This window comes from Berghia stephanieae, chromosome 8 (genome assembly GCF_034508935.2).
Source record: "Berghia stephanieae isolate SIO BIC M18660-M18661 chromosome 8, UCSD_Bste_1.3, whole genome shotgun sequence".
NCBI lineage: Eukaryota > Metazoa > Mollusca > Gastropoda > Nudibranchia > Aeolidiidae > Berghia > Berghia stephanieae.
This window is the reverse complement of record NC_088367.1, coordinates 52,502,984-52,527,983: the sequence shown is the minus strand read 5'-3', so window position 1 is coordinate 52,527,983 and position 25,000 is coordinate 52,502,984. Positions and strand designations below refer to the sequence as shown.

The window sequence follows — 25,000 nt, the reverse complement described above, 5'->3', positions numbered from 1 at the left end:
ACAACTGACATATCGACTACTGACATACCGACTACTGATATACCGACTACTGGCACACCGACTTCTGACATATCGACTACTGACATATCGACTACTGACATACCGACTACTGACATATCGACTACTGACATTCTGACTACTGACACACCGACTACTGACATGACGACTACTGACATTCCGACTACTGACATACCGACTACTGACATACCGACAACTGACATATCGACTACTGACATTCCGACTACTGACATACCGACAACTGACATACCGACAACTGAAATACCGATACTGACATACCGACTACTGAAAGACCACGGCGGGAATCTTTCAACATGCAACAATGGCGTCTGAGGGAATCAGCCGACTGTCCACAATATCCGGGAACGCCAGAGACAGCAGACGACATAGTCCGCACTGTCTTGTGACGAGATTAGCTGGTGTGTGGCGAAGCTGGTGGGAGGAAAAGCTGTACTCAACAGCGGTGAAGAATTTGAAGACTAGCTGAGACTTCCTGTGTGGTAACGTAGAAATACGCTACAACTATCAGTTCACCGCTTGAATTTATAACAAAAAGACAGCAGCCATTGAGCCACCAAACCTTACATTAATCTATTCATTGTTATTTTACAACCAATTATTACAGATTAGACGAGCAAGCTTGTCATCAGCGGACAAGAATAAACGTAAAAGTATTCGTAGATCCTTTGACAAGCATAAAGGATATGCCAAAGCCAAATAATGTATGAAAAATCCTTCATTAATTTGCTTATGCGTGTGTGTATGTCTATGTATGTTTGTGGATGTGCCTGTTTGTGAGCGTTTCTGTGTTTTAGTCTGTGTATTGTAGTGAATGACAATGATTATATTTACATGTGTATGTGTATGAGGGTGAAAGAATATACATTATATAAATGCTTCTGTGTGTATGTATTTCTGTGTGTGTCCGTGTGTGTGTGTGTGTGTGTGTGTGAATCATAGGATGAGGACATATCTTTGAATATGAATGAACAAATGACTTATTGCAGAACGCCAAATAAACCCGATAACAACTAGGCTGCACAACGCATGGATGGTATTAGCTTCCAATGGTCACACATTACTATGTCATGATGGCTTATCCAGACAGCATCATCTAATGGTCTCACACTACTATGTATTGATGGCTTATTTCAGGCAGCATCATCTAATGGTCTCACACTACTATGTAATGATGGCATATCCAGACAGCATCATCTAATGGCCTCACACTACTATGTAATGATGGCATATCCAGACAGAATCATCTAATGGTCTCAAACTAGTATGTAATGATGGCATATCCAGACAGCATCATCTAATGGCCTCTCACTAATATGTAATGATGGCATATCCAGACAGCATCATCTAATGGCTCACGCTACTATGTAATGATGGCATATCCAGACAGCATCATCTAATGGCCTCACACTACTATGTAATGATGGCATATCCAGACAGAATCATCTAATGGCTCACACTACTATGTAATGATGGCATATCCAGACAGCATCATCTAATGGCCTCCCACTGCTATGTAATGATGGCATATCCAGACAGCATCATCTAATGGTCTCACACTAGTATGTAATGATGGCATATCCAGACAGCATCATCTAATGGCCTCACACTACTATGTAATTATGCCATATCCAGACAGAATAATCTAATGGGCTCACACTAGTATGTAATGATGGCATATCCAGACAGCATCATCTAATGGCCTCACACTACTATGTAATTATGGCATATCCAGACAGAATAATCTAATGGTCTCACACTAGTATGTAATGATGGCATATCCAGACAGCATCATCTAATGGTCTCCCACTGCTATGTAATGATGGCATATCCAGGCAGCATCATCTAATGGCCTCACACTACTATGTAATGATGGCATATCCAGACAGCATCATCTGGTGGCCTCACACTACTATGTAATTATGGCATATCCAGACAGCATCATCTAATGGCTGACACTACTATGTAATAATGACCAATAACAACAGAAGCATCTAATGGCTCATCACTCACTCACTCACTCACTATCCAGCGTCGTCCTCATTGACGTTGGCTGCCGCAATTTTTGATGACAAAAGTCCGCCCATTCTCTTCGTCTGTTGACGGCATCATGTTATAGTTCTCTTCCATTCATCTCTGTCCATTCTGGGATGGTTTTATATATATATATATATATATATATATATATATATATATATATATATATATATATATATATGTAGTCCCTCCTTCTTTGTTTCCATCCATTATCCCCTGTATCACATCTTTCATCAGCGTGCATGAGTTTCGGCATATATGACCAAAAAAATGAGTTTTCTCATTTATTTTTTTTATTTAATAGCTCTGGCATGACTTCCAGCTCTTCCAAGAGCTTTTATTTGTTATTTTTCCCCTCCAGCTGATCCTCATAATCTATCTGTAAAACTACATTTCAGCAGTTTATTTGTTTCATGTCTTTGTTCTTGAGGTTCCATCCTTCTGCGCGTAGGTCATCACTGTTCACACCAATACTTTTACTAATTTTATTTTCAAATTTAGTCATATGGATTTGTCTTTCCATATATTAACTAGAGACGTCATTCTTTTATTTGCCATTGCAATTCTGTTATTTATATCCATCGAGCAATTGCCATTTTTCGTTTTAGTGGATCCCAAATATTTAAAATGAGACACCCCTTCGATCTCTCCGATTTTCATGAGAATGGCTTGAACTTTAATTTCTGCGATTTGCATATATTTTGTCTTTTTGGTATTTAGTTTTAGGCCTTTAAGCTCACCTGTGTTGTTTAGATCATTAATGAAAGTTGTTGCTTCTGTGTGGTTGTTAGTAAGGATTGCGGTGTCATCTGCATATCTGAGATTTGATAATTGTCGACCTATTTTAATTCCAAATTTTCAGCAGCTGCTTCTCTCATTATTTTTATCCAATGACCTCACACTACTATATAATGATGTCCTATCCAGACAGCAGAATCCAATGACCTCACACTACAATCTAATGATGGCCTATCCAGGCAGCCGAATCCAATGGCCTCACATTGCTATATAATGATGTCCTATCCATACAGCCGAATCCAATGGCCTCACACTACTATATAATGATGTCCTATCCAGACAGCCGAATCCAATGGCCTCACACTACAATCTAATGATGGCCTATCCAGGCAGCCGAATCCAAAGGCCTCACATTGCTATGTAATGATGGCCTATCCAGGCAGCAGAATCCAATGACCTCGCATTGCAATGTAATGATGGCCTATCCAGGCAGCAGAATCCAATGACGTCACACTAAAATGTAACAATGGCCTGTCCATGCAGCAGAATCCAATGACGTCACGCTAGGACCAATCACCTTGTCAATTCTTTTGTACTCTGCGTTGGTGCCTCAATAATCGTTATTCCTCATATACTTTTTAAACATTCTTTTGTCATTGATCGTTTCTACGTCGTATCCAAAATTCATCTCTCTGACTTCTTCCCACGCGTATTGCCTACCAGTGTCACTCTGACATTCAACATTCTATCCCTTACCCCCCGTCCCCATTACTCCCCTAAAGCCTTCTCCCTATAGTCCCCACCCAAACGTGTCTCGATCATGTGCTGAATTCAATTTGATATGCCTTTTGTTCACCGGCCGTCAAAACCTTTTAATCAAGAGTTTTTCATCCTGGTGCATTTGACAATCATTTTAATTTCAGCTTTACATTTTCCAGAACGAAATCATGGACAAACTCAATATCCAAGCTACAATTAAGCCTGATATCGTGCACTGAACTTGATCATCATCTGCTTATGCAAATGTAGTCATTTTGTTAAGTGTCTTTCTATTGGGGGATATCCATGTTTTCTTGTCTTTACGCTCAAAGTAGGCGTTGAACTTTAATACTGCATCGTATGAGACATTCGAGTATTTTATTTTCTTTCAGATTTCGATCATCGCTCCTTCTCAACCATATTTGGATATGTTGGCGTTAATATCACCCATTAGTATAGCACTAACATGGCTTGGTATCTCATCCATAACTTGTTGAAACAACACATAAAATCGATTCTTCTTAACCTCATAGGTTCCGCTTTTTCGTAAATTTGAATATCTGCACGATTGTTAAATTGATACGCGCACCTTTGAAAAGTGCATTAATGATTCTGTCAGATACTTGTTCCAACGATAGCAAGGCTTTCTTTGTCTCTATGTTCCCTAGTACTAAGACAACACCATGTGAATGTTTGCTATCATTGTCCGAGTGTTACATTTTGTCGTTATCATACACTTTTTATCCATGATGTTTCCATCGGGTTTCGCAAAGTTCAAAGACATGTATTTAAGCGTGACAATTTTTAAAATCGCAATCTCAAATTTTCCATCGAGTCGTAGCGTTCTGACATTCCGCGTAACTGTTTTCATGCACTACTTAGTGCCAAGAAACTTATTTCGACCAGAGAGCTTCTTTTTATTCATATCTGTGGCCGTTTTCGTGCAAATGAGCATTTACTTGGTGAGGTTGCTGGTCTTCGTCAAATCGCATTTCTTTTGATACAAAATATCATCAATTTTTTTCTCAGAAGTTCAAAACTTTCGAATTTTACATTTAAAAGAATTAATAATTTTAATGATGGCTTCTGTGAGGTCATTCAGTGTAAATTTTATTGTGATAGGATTAATTCCACAGTGCACAGAATCTCTTCAAATTCAATAATAATTTGACATAATCCATCCATATTTTATCTTTTTTAAATTTTTTTTCTCAAGGGCTATCGTGATTGGAACATTACTCCCCAAAAGATTGAACTTTGGACGGACAAATATGCCGATAGCAATTATTCAATTGGAATTATGTTCACGAGGTAAGTATTCCAAATGTATTCAATTTTATTATTAGTAAGTAGATGTAACTTTCTTTAACCTACAGGGGTATAGATGATAAATAGATACACGAATGAGGATTTGAATCTTCTCATAGCCTACAGTATATCCAAAGGATTCTTGGGAATCGTTAGATTCACAACGTTATTATTATGATGATGATGATGATGATGAATATTATTATTATTATTATTATTATTATTATTATTATTATTATTATTATTATTATTATTATTATTATTATTATTATTATTATTGTTATTATTATTATCATCATAATTATACTATTATTATTTTTATTATTATATATTATTATTAGTATTATTATTATTATTATATTATTATTATTATTATTATTATTATTATTATTATATTATTATTATTATTATTATTATTTTTATTATTATTATATATTGTTATTTATTATTATCATCATTATTATTATTATTATTTATTATTATTAATTATTATTATTATTATTATTATTATTATTATTATTATTATTATTATTATTATTATTATTATTATTATTATTATTATTATTATTATTATTATTATTATTATTATTATTATTATTATTATTATTATTATTATTTATTATATATTATTATTATTATTATTATTATTATTATTATTATTATTATTATTATTATTATTTATTATTATTATTATTATTATTATATTATTATTTTTATTATTATTATTATTAATATTGTTATTATTATTATCATCATCATTATATTATTATTATTATTATTATTATTATATTATTATTATTATATTATTATTATTATTATTATTATTATTATATTTTTAATATTATTATCATCATCATTATATTGTTATTATTTATTATTATTATTATTATTATTATTATTATTATTTTATTATTATTATTATTATTATTATTATTATTATTATTATTATTATATTATTATTATTATTATTATTAATATTGTTATTATTATTATCATCATCATTATATTATTTTTATTATTATTATTATTATTATTATTATTATTATTATTAATATTGTTATTATTATTATCATCATCATTATATTATTATTATTATTATTGTTATTATTATTATTATTATTATATTATTATTATTATTATTATTATTATTATTATTATTATTAATATTGTTATTATTATTATCATCATATTATATTATTATTATTAATTATTATTATTATTATTATTATTATTATTATTATATTATTATTATTATTATTATTAGTGACTAAATGACTTAAGGCCTTTTGTTTCATAATCATCCGATCGGGACACCTCAAGTGCCTCTCTAACCATCTGTGTCAATTAATTGCCTTCCACAGTTCATGGCCTTTTGCTGTGGGTGCTAATTTAATAAATTCTTCCGTCGATTTTAATTCTTTATAATTTTGGAGACGTTTTGGTTCTCTACTTAGGACAGTGTAAACTGACGTTGGTGGCCTGCCTTTATATTTCGTATGTCCAGATGGGGTGAAAACAGTTTTGATGGCTTTTTCAGCTGGTATATTCTCATCTTTTCTTAGACATCCTCAGAATGCCACCATCTTGTTTCCGGTATTTAAATAGATAAGGGTCTTAATTTTTGCAATTTCATGTCGTGTTTTATTGCTTATTTTTGTGGGGTATCCTATATTTGTACCTCTTTTAAATCGTTTCCCTTAGGGTTGTGCATGATTTTAATTTAGCGATTACTTTGTATCTGTTCTAAGACGTATTTAGTTCATTCGTTGATAACTTTTTCTTCTTTTACGTGTTCTTTATCTCCTAATAGTGATCCGAGTGTTTTCATGGCTCTCCATGCATCTTTCTTCCTTGGCAACAATGTTACATCTGTTTTGTTAAAGTATAGTTGGTGTTTTTGTAAAGCTTTTTAGATGTGTTTTACACTGACTTGTTTGAGGCCAATCAAGTCAACGTCGTCTGCATATGTAATTTCCATGGAGTGTTCAATTTTAAAACATAATTGGGCCGAAGGCACAGATTTATGCACACAGTTATAAATATTTATACTTTTTCTGACACGGATTTTGCCAGCAAGCCATCTGTGAATTCAAGCTACATCTGCAGTACTTCTCTCCGTGTTGAACCCGGTTGGACGATGTGACAAATAATTTCTAACAAACAGTCAAACAGAACGATTTTCTAATTGTATTAAGCAACGTAATTGGTCTCAAACTCTTTGGAAGTCTTTTCGGTTTTCCTGGCTTTTGTGTTGATAATAGCTTCGCTTTATCCCGATAAGGTGAGTTGTTGACAATATTTGCAACTTTTATTTTGGTTCTTAAATAGTTGCGCTGTAATTCCTTGGGTTTTTTTGTGCCGTTCGATAACAAAGTTTGTTTTAACTGGCGTATGTCCTTTTGTTTTCAGCGTAGACGTCGATATCTTTTGTTATGAAAATGCGTGTCTTTTCTTTTGCACAGAATAAAATCAATTTGGTTGTAAATGTTGATAACAGCTCCTGTTACTTTATTTTTCACCTGTCCTACCCACCCCACTTGGTGTCTAGAAGCCTGATTAAAGGCGCTGTTTGTGACAAATAACTGATTATCTTTGCAAAAATCCACCAGTCTTTCTCCGTTATTTCGTTTACCCTTCGAATAAGACCCAAGGCAATTCTTCCCTTCTTCCCGTTTGCCAACTCTATCGTTGAAACCTCCAGCTATTATTAGCAGTGTTTGATTTCCTAGATTATATTAATAGTTTCGTTGAGATTTATGTAGAACTTTTTATTTCTTTAGTGACTTTTTATACTCTTCCTGTTGTTGGTGCGCAAGCATTGATGTCGAACATTGTCATATGTTTGCTTTTACATTGGTGTTCGTTGTTTGGTTTATGTATTGTGTTCCCTTGAATTTGTAACACACAAATAGGGTCAGATACATTCCAACATTTATTGATTAAATGCTTCAATTTTTATAACCCTCTCTTTACCACCCATAGGAAAATCGTCACGTTCGTTAAGATGCAGCAAGCCTACAGTTTTCTCATTCTGATTTCCTTTGTACATCACAAATTATAAAGAAATTACTTTGTTATAGCAATAAAAATTAGACGCTGGACAATATCATGTTTTGAATGTAGACTGTTCCTTTTCTGTTTGAGTAGAAAGCGATTTATTATGTGTTGGGCGGGTTTGGAGTTTTGCGAAAAAAATTTGAAAATGACTGGTACGGAGAGAGATAAGCGACCTCAAGGGTAGGTTATAAAACATAAAAACATTCAAACATCAGTGACTGCAATTCTTACCTTTTACACATTCTTGATTATCCTGTGATTGTAAAGAAATAAGTTACGTTAAGACAACGAACTGTATGGCAAAACAATGGAATGGCAGTTAATTGTCCTGTGCGGCATGAACAAAAATTTGAAAGAATTCATAAGTTATCTTTTTAAAAATGAAATGAGTAACATCAAATCGTGTCAAGATCTGCTTCACGTGAAAAAAAATCTTAGAAACCGAAAACCAGATCACTTCCTCGCTGTCAGTCAAACGTTCAGCACATTGAGAGTTATGCCACGTACTTCAACAGCAATTTTAGAATATTAGGAAAGAGATAGACTTTGTGATTGGATTGCAATGTCTTTAGGGCGTGAAAAAGGTGTAATGATGCCAATGAATATCTTTATCAAAAGGTAGCGATCAATGTTATTGTCAATTTAATTGTACATAAATTTAAAAATATTAATAAATGCTTAACAGAAATCATGCTCATTAGAACAGCATCAAATTTAAATAAGGTTGAACACATCATAGAAATGAAATAGAATTTATGGTTCCAACATACCATTCACCAATACGTCAAAACAGTTTAGTGTATATTTTGACAGCTCCTTAACAATGCATGCCCAAGTGAGCAACATCTTTGAATTACATATATGCACATTAATAACTTAAGGAGAATAAGAAGTATTATTCCATCAAACAGAAAATAAATACCCACCAATTAGACTATTTCTTCGATATTAGATTACTGCAACTCCCTATTATACGGCAATAATGCAAGTGCATACCTCACACATTCAAGTTGCCCAAAACGGCGACTCTCGCTTGATTTTCAACCAAACAAGGAGAAGTAGGGCGTCCTATCTACTGTTCATATTGCATTCGATGATGTGAAAAAAAACACAAAAATAATAAGCTACAAAATTGCTACCTTCGACCACGTGTATTCTGCTTGGATGTCCGCAATGCCTGGCCGATTTTATAGTCCAATATAAATCCACCCACCAGGGCCTGAAATCTGAAGGCGACACATTTTTGCCCCTGATATTTGTCCCAAAACAATGGAAGGTCAATCTTTAAAACACCAATGGAAGAATTTACCACAGGAGCTAGGAGAGACGACAGGGTATAAACGATACAAAGAAAGACTGGACATTGTCATTTTGTATGATCGGTGTAGTTATATTAGCATTTGGAGGATGCAAGTTTTACACGCATGTGATCAAATCAAAAACTTAAACTTATATTTTGTACTAATTTGACCTAATTTAGACAATGTAAACATTTTATGTATGGTTCGAATCTTGTTATTTGTAATTTTTCTTGCCATAAGATTTCAAAATATTTCATAAATACGATTAATCCGTTTAGATTGTTAGTTACATTGGGTCAAATTTGGATTCGTTTTATAATCAAGAAGAAGTAATTCAATTCTAAATTATCAAAATAAATCTTGCTCTCGTCCTCCAATTTCTACATGTATTTTAAAATTCAACAAGTGTTTTCAATGACTATTAGAATATTTTATGAATACATATTAAATATTGTGTCACGTGGTACCTACTGTAATAATCCAACTTTTATTTTGCAGGCAGTTATTTTCTGAATCCTACAAATACACCATCGAACGTTTTTGCCATAAACCGTATGCTGCTTATAATGTGAAATTTACTGGTACATACTGGGACGTCTTACGAACACTTTATCGTATTGGTAAGTTGTTTCCATGGTTGAGCGAGTGATCTTGGTTTTTGTCTTGGATCAAGTTTTCTTCCCGTACTGCAGTAACTTATAAGAGTCGTTTTACTAGTCAATATCTTAAGGAACGAGTAGCAAAAGCTCGTTGAAGGTTGTGTAGTATGACTTAAGTGTAGGACATAAGGGCTATTAAAATATACACACAGCACACACCTGTCTTGCAACACATCTTTTGATAGATTAAGCAATAATAGCAAAATAAAGTTAAGCCACAAACAATGTAGCTCTAAAGATTTATAAACGATGAGACGAAGAAGACAGTAGACTTTGGATTGTTGATTTGGAAGGACAAAACACTGGGGTGGTAGATATAGGATTAAACTGTAATGTATGATCCGTCACAATTTGAATAAAACACTAAGTTATAAAAGAAAAACGACGAAGCAAGTGAAGGTGTCATTAAACCACGAAACTTCCGGTACCACAATGGAACGGACAAATATCTACAGAAATCAGAAAGCGTGTAAGTTGTAAGACAAGAGGCCAAAGACATTATTTTTACGACGTCTGGATTCCAACTCATAGATCTTTAGTAAGATGAAAATATTTTGGTCACAGTTTACATTGTTATTGTCAATGCGTGTTTTGTGTTTTGCAAATCAGGTAGCTTAGCCCTCATCGGCTGCGCTCTTAGAAGAGGAGAACCTGCTAATAAGAATAAAAGAATTTGCAAAGTATAATCACACTGTCACAAGGAAATGATCATTACAATTTACCCGATTGTAAATAAGAGACTTTTTAACAGATTTCAAGACAGTTTGGCTTCGCTTTGAAAAATAGGCCGAAATGATTTTGACTCACCGGCCCGTTACAGCAACACTGTTCAGTGAATTCGCTATAAAATATACAAGAGAAACCTAATTGTTCATAAAATGTCTTAACAACTAAATCATTCTAAAAACCCAATGGCATATTTAAAATGTCAAACAATTGATTGTCAAGGTATAGTGATAACCTAAAATAATGGTATTCAGTCTCAAGGTATAGTGATAACCTAAAATAAAGGTATTCAGTCTCAAGGTATAGTGATAACCTAAAATAAAGATATTCAGTCTCAAGGTATAGTGATAACCTAAAATAAAGATATTCATTGTCAATGTATAGTGATAACCGAAAATAAAGGTATTCATTGTCAAGGTATAGTGATAACCTAAAAAAAAGATCTTCATTGTCAAGGTATAGTGATAACCTAAAATAAAGGTATTTAGTGTCAAGGTGTAGTGATAAACTAAAATAAAGGTATTCATTGTCAAGGTATAGTGATAACCTAAAATAAAGATATTCATTGTCAAGGTATAGTGATAACCTAAAATAAAGATGTTCATTGTCAATGTGTAGTCATAACCTAAAATAAAGATATTCATTGTCAAGGTATAGTGATCGCCCAAAATAAAGGTTTTGAAGTTTAAAACCATTTGTGCGGACGAATTTGGTTTTGCTTTTTTCTCTCGCCATCCAGAACCTAATAGTTTGCAATATTAACTATATAGTTACCATCTTCAAAGGAATTCACTGTAGTAAAATGACTAGTAGGTAGAACTATGACCTAAAACACAAAGTGTACACAAGTTTAAAGTAAGCTCGAATAAAATGTGTCTTTATTAAAAATGGGATTACACACTGGACTGAAATACTCATAATATTTTTTTTATATAACAATAACATGTTTTGATATTCTAAATCATAAATGGTATAAGAGAAACTGGTTATTGCAAGGTATAAATTAAGCCATAGACTTTCCGCATTTGTGTTCTAATGGTATCACTCGCGTTTTCGGATCGGAAAGTATAAGGTTCGAGTCCCGCTCTGATTGGCGCATAGTAGATTCATTGTGAAAGGCTACTTATTCAAATTTCCTCACCGAACTCAAGTGTAAAAATAGTACATGGCCGCTAACAGTGTCATGGTCTGAAATGAGCGCTAAAGAGCTAACTCAACTATGCATAAAATGAAGATGTGAAAAATAAGGCCCCCAGAATTTACTAGTCACTTTTAAAATTAAAGAACATATGACGATTTGTTTAAGATGATATGAATTAAAAAGTGAAATTTAATTAAATGATTCTTCTGATAAATGAATGGTGATCACAGTTACAAATGGGTATATAATGATATTACGTCTCTTATGCAATCTTAATGAGATGATGATAATGTTACATATAGTGGGAATGACTATGAATTTTTTACATGGAATAATACATGGAATAATCTGATATTGAAACTTGGCAATTTTAGGACAAATTTCTTAGAAAATATGATGAAGACATCAGAAGAGCTCTAACTTGTATAGTTTTAAAGCTGTATAGCTAAGGGCAACGTAAGTTTGTTAAACAATATACATAATGTTGATCATTGGAGACATTTCTGAAGGGCAATGTTGTGTGAACAACGCACACAAATAAAGTGAAAAATGCCTGATAAATTATAATCTATCAAAATAGTCCGTAAGACCATGTCTTATATTATTTCTGAGAGAGAGAGAGAGAGAGAGAGAGAGAGAGAGAGAGAGAGAGAGAGAAAGAGAGCGTGTGTTAATTTACTGTGAGAAAAAGAGAAATTGGACGAGTCTATTTCAAAGAGAGCAAAGATTGTGAAAAATTCGAGTCATCAACTGATTACTAAGACAAAATACAATAGCCGACAAGCTTAGCACCCCTATGACGTCATAATATTTTAAAATGCCTTTTAAAAAAACGGCTGAGGTGCCAGATGACCACGCGTGTGGCACACATTGGCCACATATTGAATTTTATTTCTTTTATTAAATCTTATTAATTCATTTTTGTCTCAGTGACTTTTATCTTTGTCTATTAAATTTCTTGTTTGTCAAATTCAGTTATTTTTAAGGGGGTCAGTCTTAGTAGTGAAAACCATGCGAGTATCTTTTTAGCCACTTTTTAATTCGAATTTGGTCGGGTGGAAATCTGGCATCTGACAGCCTTGCCTCGCTGAGGTCACATGGCGTGTCAAGCGATGGGTCGGAAAAATGGCTGTCTCCCCTTCTCACCCATTTAATCGCAAATTGAGTTGATATATTGTGACAATACGTGTAAAGTACTTACCATATTCCGATGAAATTTAAAACAGAAATATGCATTATAACCTTATTCACGGCAAACTTTCTGCTCTTGATAGTTTTAGAAATATTTCACTCAAAAGAGCAAACATCTGATTTTAACGGCTTTTCATTAATTGTACGAGTTTTGCAGCTTGGCATAATCTAAAAGGACCTCTTTACTAATTGTGTGCCAAATTTCAGACATATTTATTAATAAAAAGCGACGTAATTATTTTTTTTTAATAGCATATACGAAACGGCCGCGTCCAATATTTTGTCACCAATTTGGGCTCTTCGCGAGCGAAATTGATGCACAAGGATTTGGGTGAGATCGGCATTGCTACATGTTGCAGGTAGACTTGTGGGGTTCCACTTCGTTGAGACGTTGCAGTTATTCCTCCGACGGGCTCAGACTTGATATATTCTTGACAGTGATGGAACTGGCAAAGTTGACAAAGGAATATCCGGCGTCTTGTTGGCGGAAATCAACATTAGTGAAGTGCTCCACAAAGTCCAGAGAGCAAGATAAAAATCTTTATATATATATATATATATATATATATATATATATATATATATATATATATATATATATATATATATATGAGGAGTTGAGTTGTCTGGCCGTCAGGGCATAGATTATAGATTATAGAGAGAAGTGTGTGAAGAAGAATAGTAACAACAAGATATGAAGTGAGTAGAAAAGTGCCAGAAGACAATAGAGAATAAAAAATTTTCGCGGCGGTGGTGGGGTTTGAACCTGCGACCTTATTGGTACGACAACTCCGCCTGGCAGGTGAGAGCGTGGCTCTACGGTGTGAGCTATCCACGAACACAAAAATATTCGTTTCAAACCCAAGTCATTTCTAGATCCCTCTCTCACCCACTTCTTGAGACCGCCGATTCGTTCGCACACCACCATCGTGAAGTAATTTTGACCAGCAGTTAAGCTTAATAGCCAATATTCTCAACACAAACATATAACATAGAAACGGTTGAGACATTGAGTATGCTCCGGTGTATGGGGTGAATTTTTAATTCAGAAAAGTGAGTGGAGCAGGCACTTGTGTTGGTAACAACAAGATATGAAGTGAGTAGAAAAGTGCCAGAAGACAATAGAGAATAAAAAATTTTATTCTCTATTGTCTTCTGGCACTTTTCTACTCACTTCATATCTTGTTGTTACCAACACAAGTGCCTGCTCCACTCACTTTTCTGAAGAAGAATAGATTGATCAGCTTTTATAATAAGTGGTACGTGACAGAAGGTAGATCGAAAAGTATTCACTAATTTGGAATTAATTCAAAGAGAAGGCTATTAAAGGAAAGAGTATCTAATATTAGGAGGTAAAGTTTTCCTGAACCTACCGGAATATAACTGGAGTGAGATGAATTCAGTTCTTACTAAAATAAAAATTTAATAAAAACAAATGTTAATAATCGTTATTGTGACAAACAGTATTGTATATGTCGGACCAAAAAATAATGTAATATAGTCTAATGGGCATTATGACCTGTATTGCTTGTTAAGTGTTAGCTAGGGATCTTTTGTAAAGCAGTGTGAGCAAGATAAATGGATATTGTCCTATATAAATGCTTTTGATTTTTAGACAACAACAGATATGTACCAATTGTGCACAGGACTTGAATTCATGGCTATTTTATATATCAATTAGGTCGGAGGATTGCAAGATTTCCCCAGTCCATCCCCGTCATCTTTGGATGTTGAGTTCACATAATGTTATTGAAAGACATGAAAAAAATAATATTTCAAAGTTGACATCGCATTTTGGGAATAAAATGATTATTGATTTTCGATCGAAGACGATGACGATGACGATGACGATGACGATGATGATGATGATGATGATGATGATGATGATGATGATGATGATGATGATGATGATGATGATGATGATAATGATGATGACGATGATGACGATGATGATGATATAGTTATACAAACAGTTTTACCTCTATTATTTCGGGCAGGTCTAAGTCTTGGAGCTAAAAAAGGGGACGGGCAGTGTGCACATGAGAAGAAAATCATGAATTGGTACAATAAAAATGGACTGCCGGAGTATTCAAGCTGTACAGCAAACTCTATTTGTTACACAAATAAAGCACACCGGTGCCCCTATTTGTTATATAAGCCAGTCAGTGGTGAGTACAGACTAGATTCACATTTAATGCTGCTTCACCTTTTCAAACAGAACACTGTGACAATATTTAACATTTAGCGAAACTTATTGTTCTACACTTCCATTGGTCTTAGCTTCGGTCATCGGAGATCAAACGTCTAAAAGTGCCAAAAACAAGGCTTACTAATTTTGGTGATAGATCTTTCTATAAAACAGGACCTACCATTTTGAACTCGATTCTTTTGTAAATAAGGCTATCGGGCAACGTAGATAATTTAACGAAAAATCTTCAGACACATCTTTTCCAGAAATGTTTATCCTCGGCATTTTCTTATTGATGAGTCAATTTTTGGTTGTATTTTTTGATTCCATTTTGTTGAATGTCAATGTCATTTTGTATAACTTGCATAGTTAGTATGTGCGACTGTTGTGTGTGTCTGCTTGACTCGTTACGAGTGTGTTTATGGTTGGACAAGTATAATATTGTAAAGCGCTTTGAGGCTTCGGCATTTAGCGCTATAAAAGAACACTTTATTATTATTATTATTATTATTATTATTATTATTATTATTATTATTATTATTATTATATTTTATTATTATCATTATTATTCTTATTCCTATTATTATTATTATTATTATTATTATTAGTAGTAGTAGTAGTAGTAGTAGTAGTAGTAGTAGTAGTAGTAGTAGTAGTAGTAGTAGTAGTAGTAGTAGTAGTAATAGTAGTAGTAGTAGTAGTAGTAACAATACATGAGTAAGCTTTACATGAAAGCCGTCTTAAAATGTGTAACCTTTACATGTAGGCTGTCTTTAATTTCGTAACCCTTACACGAAGGTTGTCTTTAATTTCGTAACCCTTACACGAAGGTTGTCTTTAATTTCGTAGCCATTGCACGAAGGTTGTCTTTAATTTCGTAACCCTTACACGAAGGTTGTCTTTAATATCGTAACCCTTACACGAAGGTTGTCTTTAATTTCGTAGCCATTACACGAAGGTTGTCTTTAATTTCGTAACCCTTACACGAAGGTTGTCTTTAATTTCGTAACCCTTACACGAAGGTTGTCTTTAATTTCGTAACCTTTACACGAAGGTTGTCTTTCATTTCATAGCCATTACACGAATGTCGTCTTTAATTTCTTAACCCTTACACGAAGGTCGTTTTTAATTGTGTAACCATTTCATAAAGGCAGTCTATTATTGCGTAACTCAGAAATGTAGGCCGTCTTTAAATGCGTAACCCTTACACGAAGGTTGTCTTTAATTGTGTAACCATTTCATAAAGGCAGTCTATTATTGCGTAACTCAGAAATGTAGGCCGTCTTTAAATGCGTAACCCTTACACGAAGGTTGTCTTTAATTGTGTAACCATTTCATATAGGCAGTCTATTATTGCGTAACTCAGAAATGTAGGCCGTCTTTAAATGCGTAACCCTTACACGAAGGTTATCTTTAATTGTGTAACCATTACTTAAAGGCCGTCTATTATTGTGTAACGAAGGGTGCGGTTCGTCTGTTGCCAGTCTTGTCATGGTTTGGTTGAAGTTCTGATTTTATTTCAAAATATATAAAGAAAAAGATGGAATATGATTTGTCAGTGAGAACTAATCCAAAACGCGTACCAGCTTGTCACGCCCACCGTATTGATTGCAGCTGTGAACAGTTAACTGTTTGCGCCATAATTGAATATTTAGAATTGTGCGGCTCTGTTCATAGATAACACAGGACTAGATACGACAACAGGTAGGAAAACGTCATCAAAAGTCGCTAGTGAGAGATCGAGCGCCGCCATTTTCTTTTTAAGCAACAGGGACGCTATGCAATTTTATCTCTATGTATGAATAACTTTGACTGAGCTCGATTAACCTTGATTTGTAGACGGAAAAAGAATAAAAGGCCAGGTTTATGATAATAAACCAAATTAGACATATTAAACTACACTTTTACTTGTACGTTTTAGACTTGGCTCCAATGATTGGGTTTATATTAATAACTTTAAAAAATGTTATGAATAATTTATAACTCCCATATTTGTGGGTCGATTTTGTCATTTGTGGTATCAATTTTATTGTAATAAAGAGATATAGGAACTTCAGAGTTATTTTTTCTGATGCGAAATTATTACTTTGTAATTATAGCACTAAGAAAAGTAGTTAGTAAATAAATTTGGTACACCTCTTTGATCTACCGCCACCGTCCATTCGTGTAGAATCGTGAAACAAGCATCTCAAACTCTTCGACCAATCACAGGCTATCTATCCAGCTGGCCGAATCAAAGACGCTTCTCACCGTCGATGTATTACGCTATTGTTACTCGTGGAATATAACACCTTTTTGAGTAGGCCTACAAGCTAAAATCTAAAAGTAAAAAATATAATTCTGAGGAATTTGATAGTCACATTGTTGAAATCAGCTTGAAAAAAGAAGAACATTGGTCCTTATTTCAGAAACATCGGTTGAAAACCAACTGTTTTACGAATAAATCTGATTTTACAAATTGCTTTTGTTTATTTTAGGCCCCTTTTTTATCTATCAGCCGACTTTCTTGATTTTTATATCATTCTTTATATCTCAATGAGACGAGATCAGTGATATACTTTGATTGTTTCAAATGTAACTAGAACATAATTTGTTTTTTTTTTACCTATCAACCGTGCCTGGATAATATATTCAGCAACGTGGTGATTGTGACCCAACTATGCCATGAGCCTCTTCCAGTGTTTCAACGTTGATTCCGTTCATTGTTGACGGCTGTTGACACGTAAGCTGTCAGAACGACCAATCGTTGAAGGGTCAAGATTCTCAATAGCCAATCGTTCTTCGATCAAAAAACTTAAGAACTGACGAGAACAAAAGTTTTAAATTTGGTGATGGACGGACCTATAAAATCGCTTCTGGGCGGAGTTTAGCCATGGCCGTAGAAAACAAATTGGCAACTGCAGACATCAAAGGGTAAGCTTATATCATCAAAGGATGTCTACATGATTGACATGGCCATATAGGGAACCTGAACACGAGAGGGTTAAATACGATGTCGGCGATTAGCCACTAAAAAGTGGCTGTTGTCCGGTCTGCTCCTAGTGGTCTGTGGCTCTTCGGTTTGTTGTATGACACAGACATTCGGATCGGAAGGTCCTGGATACGAGCTTCGCTTGGCGCATAATTGATTTCTTGGAAATGACTGTTTACTCACATTTTTCTCAGTAATCATGTGTAAAATTAATACCTAGCCGTTAACAGCGTTGTCTCTATTGTCTTGTTCTATATGTTATGTGTTGCTGTCGGCCAGGGACACTTTGTAAAACGATTTGAGCACGCCTGGTTGATATTGCTCTATATAAAAAGCTCAAATTATTTAATAATGCAATCAGAGAGGAGCAGGCAATTAAATCTTATTATAAAAAACTGGAATGGTGCGTCCCCGTGCAATGAGACACGAAGTTAAAAAATATGCCCCCCAAAAATTCCGTTCCAAATAGCATCGGCCCACTGCCATTTTTTCACGAGTATAGTTCACGTAAGTACAATAAAAATCTGAATTATATCATTATTTACCTGTTTTATTTTCGAAAAAGATCCCCTATATTCATCGATTGTGACACCTGACGAGGTCTGCAAGCGTAGGTTTGGCAGGTCATCCAGTTTTGGGAGAATGTATTATGACAAGTTTGGAGACAATGTGTGTAAACATTTCAAATGTCATGTTCCTGGCAAGTCTACAGGACAAGAAATCGCTGTATCGACGGGCATCAGTTGTGGAAAGGTAAGAACAAAACATTCTAACGGTGTTATTGTGGTGATGTTGTTATTGTTGTATTGATGTTTATAATGATGTTGATGATGATGATGATGATAATGATGATGATGATGATGATGATGATGATGATGATGATGATGATGATGATGATGATGATGATGATGATGATGATGATGAGAATGATGATGATGATGGTGATGATGATGATGATGATGATGATGATGATGATGATGATGATGATGATGATGAGAATGAGAATGGTGATGATGAAGAGAATAGTGATGATGATGATGATGATGATGAGAATGATGATGATGATGATGATGATGATGATGATGAGAATGGTGATAATGATGATGATGATGATGATGATGATGATGAGAATGATGATGATGATGATGATGATGATGATGATGATGATGATGATGATGATGATGATGATGATGATGATGATGATGATGATGATGATGATGATGATGATGATGATGATGATGATGATGATGATGATGATGATGATGATGATGATGATGATGATGATGATGATGATGATGATGATGATGATGAGAATGGTGATGATGATGATGAGAATGATGATGATGATGATGATGAGAATGATGATGATGATGAGATTGGTGATGATTGTAATATTTCACAGTGACTTAAAATATGTCAGAAACAATTCGATGTCATTAAATCGTTGGAAAATCTCTCTCGTGAAGAGTTTCACTGTAGTTTTCAGCTGGGTATTAGAAATGGCGACGAGGATAAACGTTTTAATTTACTCACAATAACTGTTCAATAATATTTAGACTTTAAATGGCCAGGTAAATGAATTTCAATAATTCAACAATATGGATCATTTGATCTTGTTTACCAAAGTAGAGACATAAAAAACAGACCATTCACTGACTATTTAGGGCAACATGATTTTTACTTTGGAGCCAACGCTGTGAATTCTTCTGAGAAGAAAAGAGGAAAGGGCATATTTTTAAAAGTCTATAGATCAAAGTCTAGTACTGTCACCAAACCAAACGTCAACGTACAGTTTCATTCTTAATCATTATTGTAGAACAAAGATAGTTCTAACAACACAAGGTTGATGACCAGTCTACATTTGGTACAGAGCAATCTTGTGACTATGACCTCTTCACTATTTCAAAAGCCCCAGATCCTGGAAAACCTACCATGTAACTCTTCAAAGTTGTGGAAAACCCGTCAAATTCCAACATAATACAGGGCAAGTCTCACATTGGTGGATAAAAGACATTATAATATTATTTGCAGTGTTGATGAATTAAAACATATTAAAGTTATATTCAGGAAAGAACATCAAGGTCCTGGGAGAGACAAACTCGGATGGTGTGTATGAAGATCATAATTAGAGTTCTTTACCTTTAGTTGTTGTGGGACACTCCTGCATGACCTCCTTTGGGAAGAAATCGGTTGTCTTTCATCGAACTCAACTGGACAGAGTTGTATTCATCTTCAGATTTATTACATCAGATTCTCCACAAATTGTTTTAGTTTAAATGGTAAAAATCTTCAAGAAACATTCGTGACTAAGCACAGCCAATATTAGCCAAGGCCAGAATTACTCCATTTTCGCTCCATCAATACAACCGTCTTGTGTTTGGCATTACAACTTCTCTTAGATTATTTCAAGTTTTTGACAGTTGCGCATGTCACATTGGTAAACTTGCATCACAAGAAACGCAGAAAGTAAACATTTTGAATTATTGTAGAAAGTGTTGGACATTATAGAGAAAGTAATTGATCTAAAACTACGAAACGAGAAATGTTCTGAGATACCAGATTACGCCTGATGGTGTTCTATCGAAAGTTGGTGTAAAATTCCATTGTGGACGGTTTGTGAAGATCTGTACTGATCACAAATCCAATCTCGGACAATTAGGTGAAAGCAAAACTAGTTCAGTGACAGATTCGAGCAGGGTTATTTGTTGGGCATTGATTCTGTCTTCTTACAGTTACAAGCTATGTTACCGACCTGGTAGACAAATTGCAACTTGTATTACTCTAAGTAGACTTGGACTATCAGACACTCACGTTGGTGTTACTGTACCCAATGAAATCAATGATTTATTCTCCACGATTGATCAGTCAAAGTTAGCTCACGAGAAAATATACTTATTGTCTTCATGTTTGAGTGTCCAGTTGGTGAAGTAACGCCATGATCTTCCTCAGCTTTGTCACGGGCCCATAAAGTTAAATGGTTACCAATTTTGCGTTACTAATGCATCAATCCAAAGGCTTGGCGTTCTTTTGAAGCCATTTAATTTATCATGAAAAAGTAGGTTTAACATTTTGTCATTTTTTTGTATTTGCTGAAATTGCTCAATTTTGTCTTTGATTTAGAGAAAAACTTAATAACGACAAGGCATGCAATAATTAGTAATGACTATCTTAGTGAAATCCTTGGGCCTCGATTTGGGTGTCGAAATGACGTGAATTCAAGACAAAATATGGGACACGGAGATTTTATGAATGCTATTTTAAGAAATAATTACAACGCTGTTTATTGATGAATATGACTGAAAGTTGGCACACATTTTAGATTATGTCAAGCGATTACCAGAAGATCGTTAAAAATAGATTTTTACTCTTTGGAGTAAAATAGTTCTAAAACTACCTTGTTCGCGACCTCTGCGAACACAAAGACTCGCATGCTTTTTTAGGTATTGTTTCATTGTTATGTCATAGGGACACTAGATTAACACATATTCTCTTTCTCTCTCTCCCTCTATCCCCCCTCCCCCCCCCCCTCTCTCTCTCTCTCTCTCTCACTCTCTCTCTCTCTCTCTCTCAAATAAATACTAGAAATAACATAAGCCATGGTCTCACGGGACTGTTTTGATTGATTATAATTCAGCAGGCATTTGTCGTATCATTTGTATGGGTTGTAGACACAGAGTTACACTTCGAAAAAGTTCCAAGTGATCAATATGTATATTTTAAAACAAAAAGTATGGTTGACCCTAACCATATAGCTCTAAAACTATACAAGGTAGAACTCTTCTGATGTCTTATGATATTTTCTGATAACTTTGTCATAAAATTGACAAGTTTTAATCTCTAATTCCACGTATTAAGGGAGATACAGTCCCAAACCAGAAAAAACGTAGAAAAAGCGTCCCATATTATACGTATTTTTTCTCTTTATGAGTTATCCAAAATAAATGACACCTTTGAAACTGCATACATTTTTCATTTATGAATGGATTTTCAAAAAGATTTTTACTCAGTGGATAGAGGGCTTTGCTTTAAGAGCACTATTTCCTACAAAAATAGAAAACAAAAAATGTCGTAGTCATTGCTACATTAATTGTTACACTTTAATCCAGCAATAGTGGAGTCCCTTGATTGGACGTCACTGGCGGGGAAGTTATTTGTAAACAAACCAACGCTTCATCTCCAACTACAAGCCAAGCCTTCGAAATACAAAATTTATTATTCATATTTCTGTATAAAAATGCCTTCAGGTCACCGATGCAGCGTTATTGGGTGCCAAGCAACCTCCCACAAACGAAATGGGACATAATTGAAAATGGTCTCAGTATTTTGTCATCCCAAAAGTTAAATTCCATGCCGGCATATCATAATCAACGTAGATCTTTCCTTTACTTTTCTCCATTATGAAATGTTAACAAAGTATGGTGTAGACTACAAATTAAAATTAAAAGATAAATAATACAATACGATGAGACAACTTCTATCTAAACTTACTGAACTCCCCGCTAATAATTGGTGCTAATAATGGCGATAGCGTCTGTCGGTTGTCAAGACAACACTTCCAACAAAGGGGCACTACTCTTAAATTTGTTTTGAAATCTCATTCCTATACGCTGTATGTTTCTTTATGTCGTTAAGATTGATGAATACCTGTTTTAGTGAAGGGGAAGGAGAAAGGTGAGAAAACTAGTTGGGGTATTGTTGATTAGTTTTATATCAGTATTTCATAAGCTTTGAAGGTAGTTTATCATAAAATATTCTAGTGTATGAATACTAAACTCCTGCTGTCCTAACAGACACCCGCTGGCACAAGCAATTGATGCTCAAGACAATTGTTTATGTTATATTTTTATCGATATGGCAGCAAAATAAACCATAGATAAACACGAGAAAATTAACACATTTATTCGTAAATCTACTAAACATTGAAAGACTATAACAATGTACACTTCAAAAATAGACTGCAGTACAAGCAACAAGTTTTGTTGACCATACTTGCTTTAGGTCGGGGTTTTTTTAGGAAATCAATCGAGATGAGAAGTTTACCCTGTTTCTCTCTCGGAAAAATCAATGACATTGTATTATAATGGTGTTTAGATAACCCTTTGACGTTTAAATATTTTTTATTAAAAAATTACGACGAACTTTGACCGCTATAGAAAGTTTTGGAAATTAATAGAGCTATTCCAAGGAATCAACGAAAGACAATAGTGTGGCGGGTTGTGTGTGTTAATTTCTGGGATCGAGTCCAACCGATAGCTCAATGGTCTGGATTCGAACTAGTATGCGCGCTATGGCTCTCGTTACCAGCTGCACCACACACAACCTATATCACAAACGGCTCAGGTTTAATCTAGGGGAGATCAAGAATTGCCTTAGGATCCCTTATAACATAATTGTATTAATAACAAGTGAGTCAAGACAATAATAGTAACGCCCAAATGCAATAATAACAATTCTATACATAAAGTTTAATTAGATTGTTACAGGAAAAGATAGAAAGAATAAGTATTTATTTAATATCAGGAAGAATAGCTCTAATTGAGTGGATCTAATCTATTATATATTTATTTGTTTACTTTGATATAATCATATGTGTCTATGGAAAATACATTTGAAAATGGTATAAGCCCGTTTGGCTTATCTGTATCCCGCCGGCTTGCTTGACTGAGGCAAATGTATCAGCTAGTTCCAGGGTTGGCGCCTGCTTTGCAGAGTTTTCTGGACATCACAACAGTGTGTTGTAGTTAGGGGCTGACATCAGGGGTTTACCACTGTTCAAGGACTGGGATGCAGGGATTCGGCACGACTGGGTGCTCCAATGACACGGAAAAGGACCAGGACCTTCAATTTAAGAGTTGAAACAACAAGGTCTTAGAGCCAATCGAGTTTGTCTTTCGCCACCGAATCGTCCTTGAGCGACACATCATAATAGCCTTTATTTGCCGACAAAGGCAAGGAGAAGCAGTAACTTCATGATAATGGTAGTTAGTATATGTTTTAAACATCAACTGACAGTCGAGCTATCTTACATGATGAGAATTTAACAGGGTTGTGTCCCTGGTATTTCTTTATTTATTTTTATTAATTATAATTGAGGTTATGATGTGTGGCCGGCGATTGGCGGTGGGGTACATACATTCAAGCAATATACATATTGAATATAAATGAAAAAAAATAGCATAGATCATAAACAACTGTTAACTATAAAATAAGATACATATAGATATAGTTTTGTACAGGTATTCCAACTTACGAACATCCATGGAATAGCACAATTAAAATATAAACACAACTATAATATTAATAACAGATTAAATTGAATTTACAGTAATATCTCGTTCCACTTTGAATGTTAACCAATAATTCATTTTACTTCCAGCCGAGATAGACAAACTTTTACAATTTGAAATTGGAGAGATAGCTCTTTTCTCTTGGGCTTCTTAGCGTGTGTGTGATTAGATTCAGATATGAATTTGGTTTTGTGAAATGAAAATAGCCAATCAGAAGAATGTTCCTGTTTTAGATAGCCAATGATATCCAGATGCTTTGGTCAGAAAGAATAACGGAGAATTGCCGGAGAGACTAGGACAGTAATTGCAATTAAGCTATTCTTGAACGAGACAAGGACCTCAGGGCATACGCACGTTGGCGTCTTGTTTGGAAAAGGTAATTAGCAGGAGGCATGAATACAACGGGCAGACAATTTGAACAGGTAAATAAGCCTTAAGCTGAAAGTGAGTGTTCCGTTATACAATGGAAATGTTTCCCCACCTAACGACCAAAATTTCCGTTAGAAGGATTTGGAGCTTTATTGGAGAAAGACTGTCCGTGTTTGATTATCTTACTGGAGGAGTTAATCAATTATATGTCTCGTCCACTAGGTTTGAAGTG

The 25,000-nt window shown here is 34.5% G+C and overlaps 1 protein-coding gene across 5 annotated transcripts in view; it reads left to right on the top strand.

Annotated features, from left to right (window-relative positions):
• The window catches only part of LOC144978860 (uncharacterized), a 60,780-nt gene that overhangs the window by 27,751 nt on the left and 8,029 nt on the right, over window positions 1-25,000 (top strand). For 4 of the 5 annotated variants that reach the window (XM_078925439.1, XM_078925437.1, XM_078925441.1 and 1 more), the window contains exons 3-7: window positions 644-740; window positions 4,787-4,881; window positions 9,735-9,856; window positions 14,951-15,121; window positions 18,678-18,865. In XM_078925439.1, the coding sequence (XP_078781565.1) occupies window positions 644-740; window positions 4,787-4,881; window positions 9,735-9,856; window positions 14,951-15,121; window positions 18,678-18,865 (673 nt within the window). The remainder of the gene's footprint in view (window positions 1-643; window positions 741-4,786; window positions 4,882-9,734; window positions 9,857-14,950; window positions 15,122-18,677; window positions 18,866-25,000) is intronic. The other variant, XM_078925442.1, reaches the window with a different exon arrangement.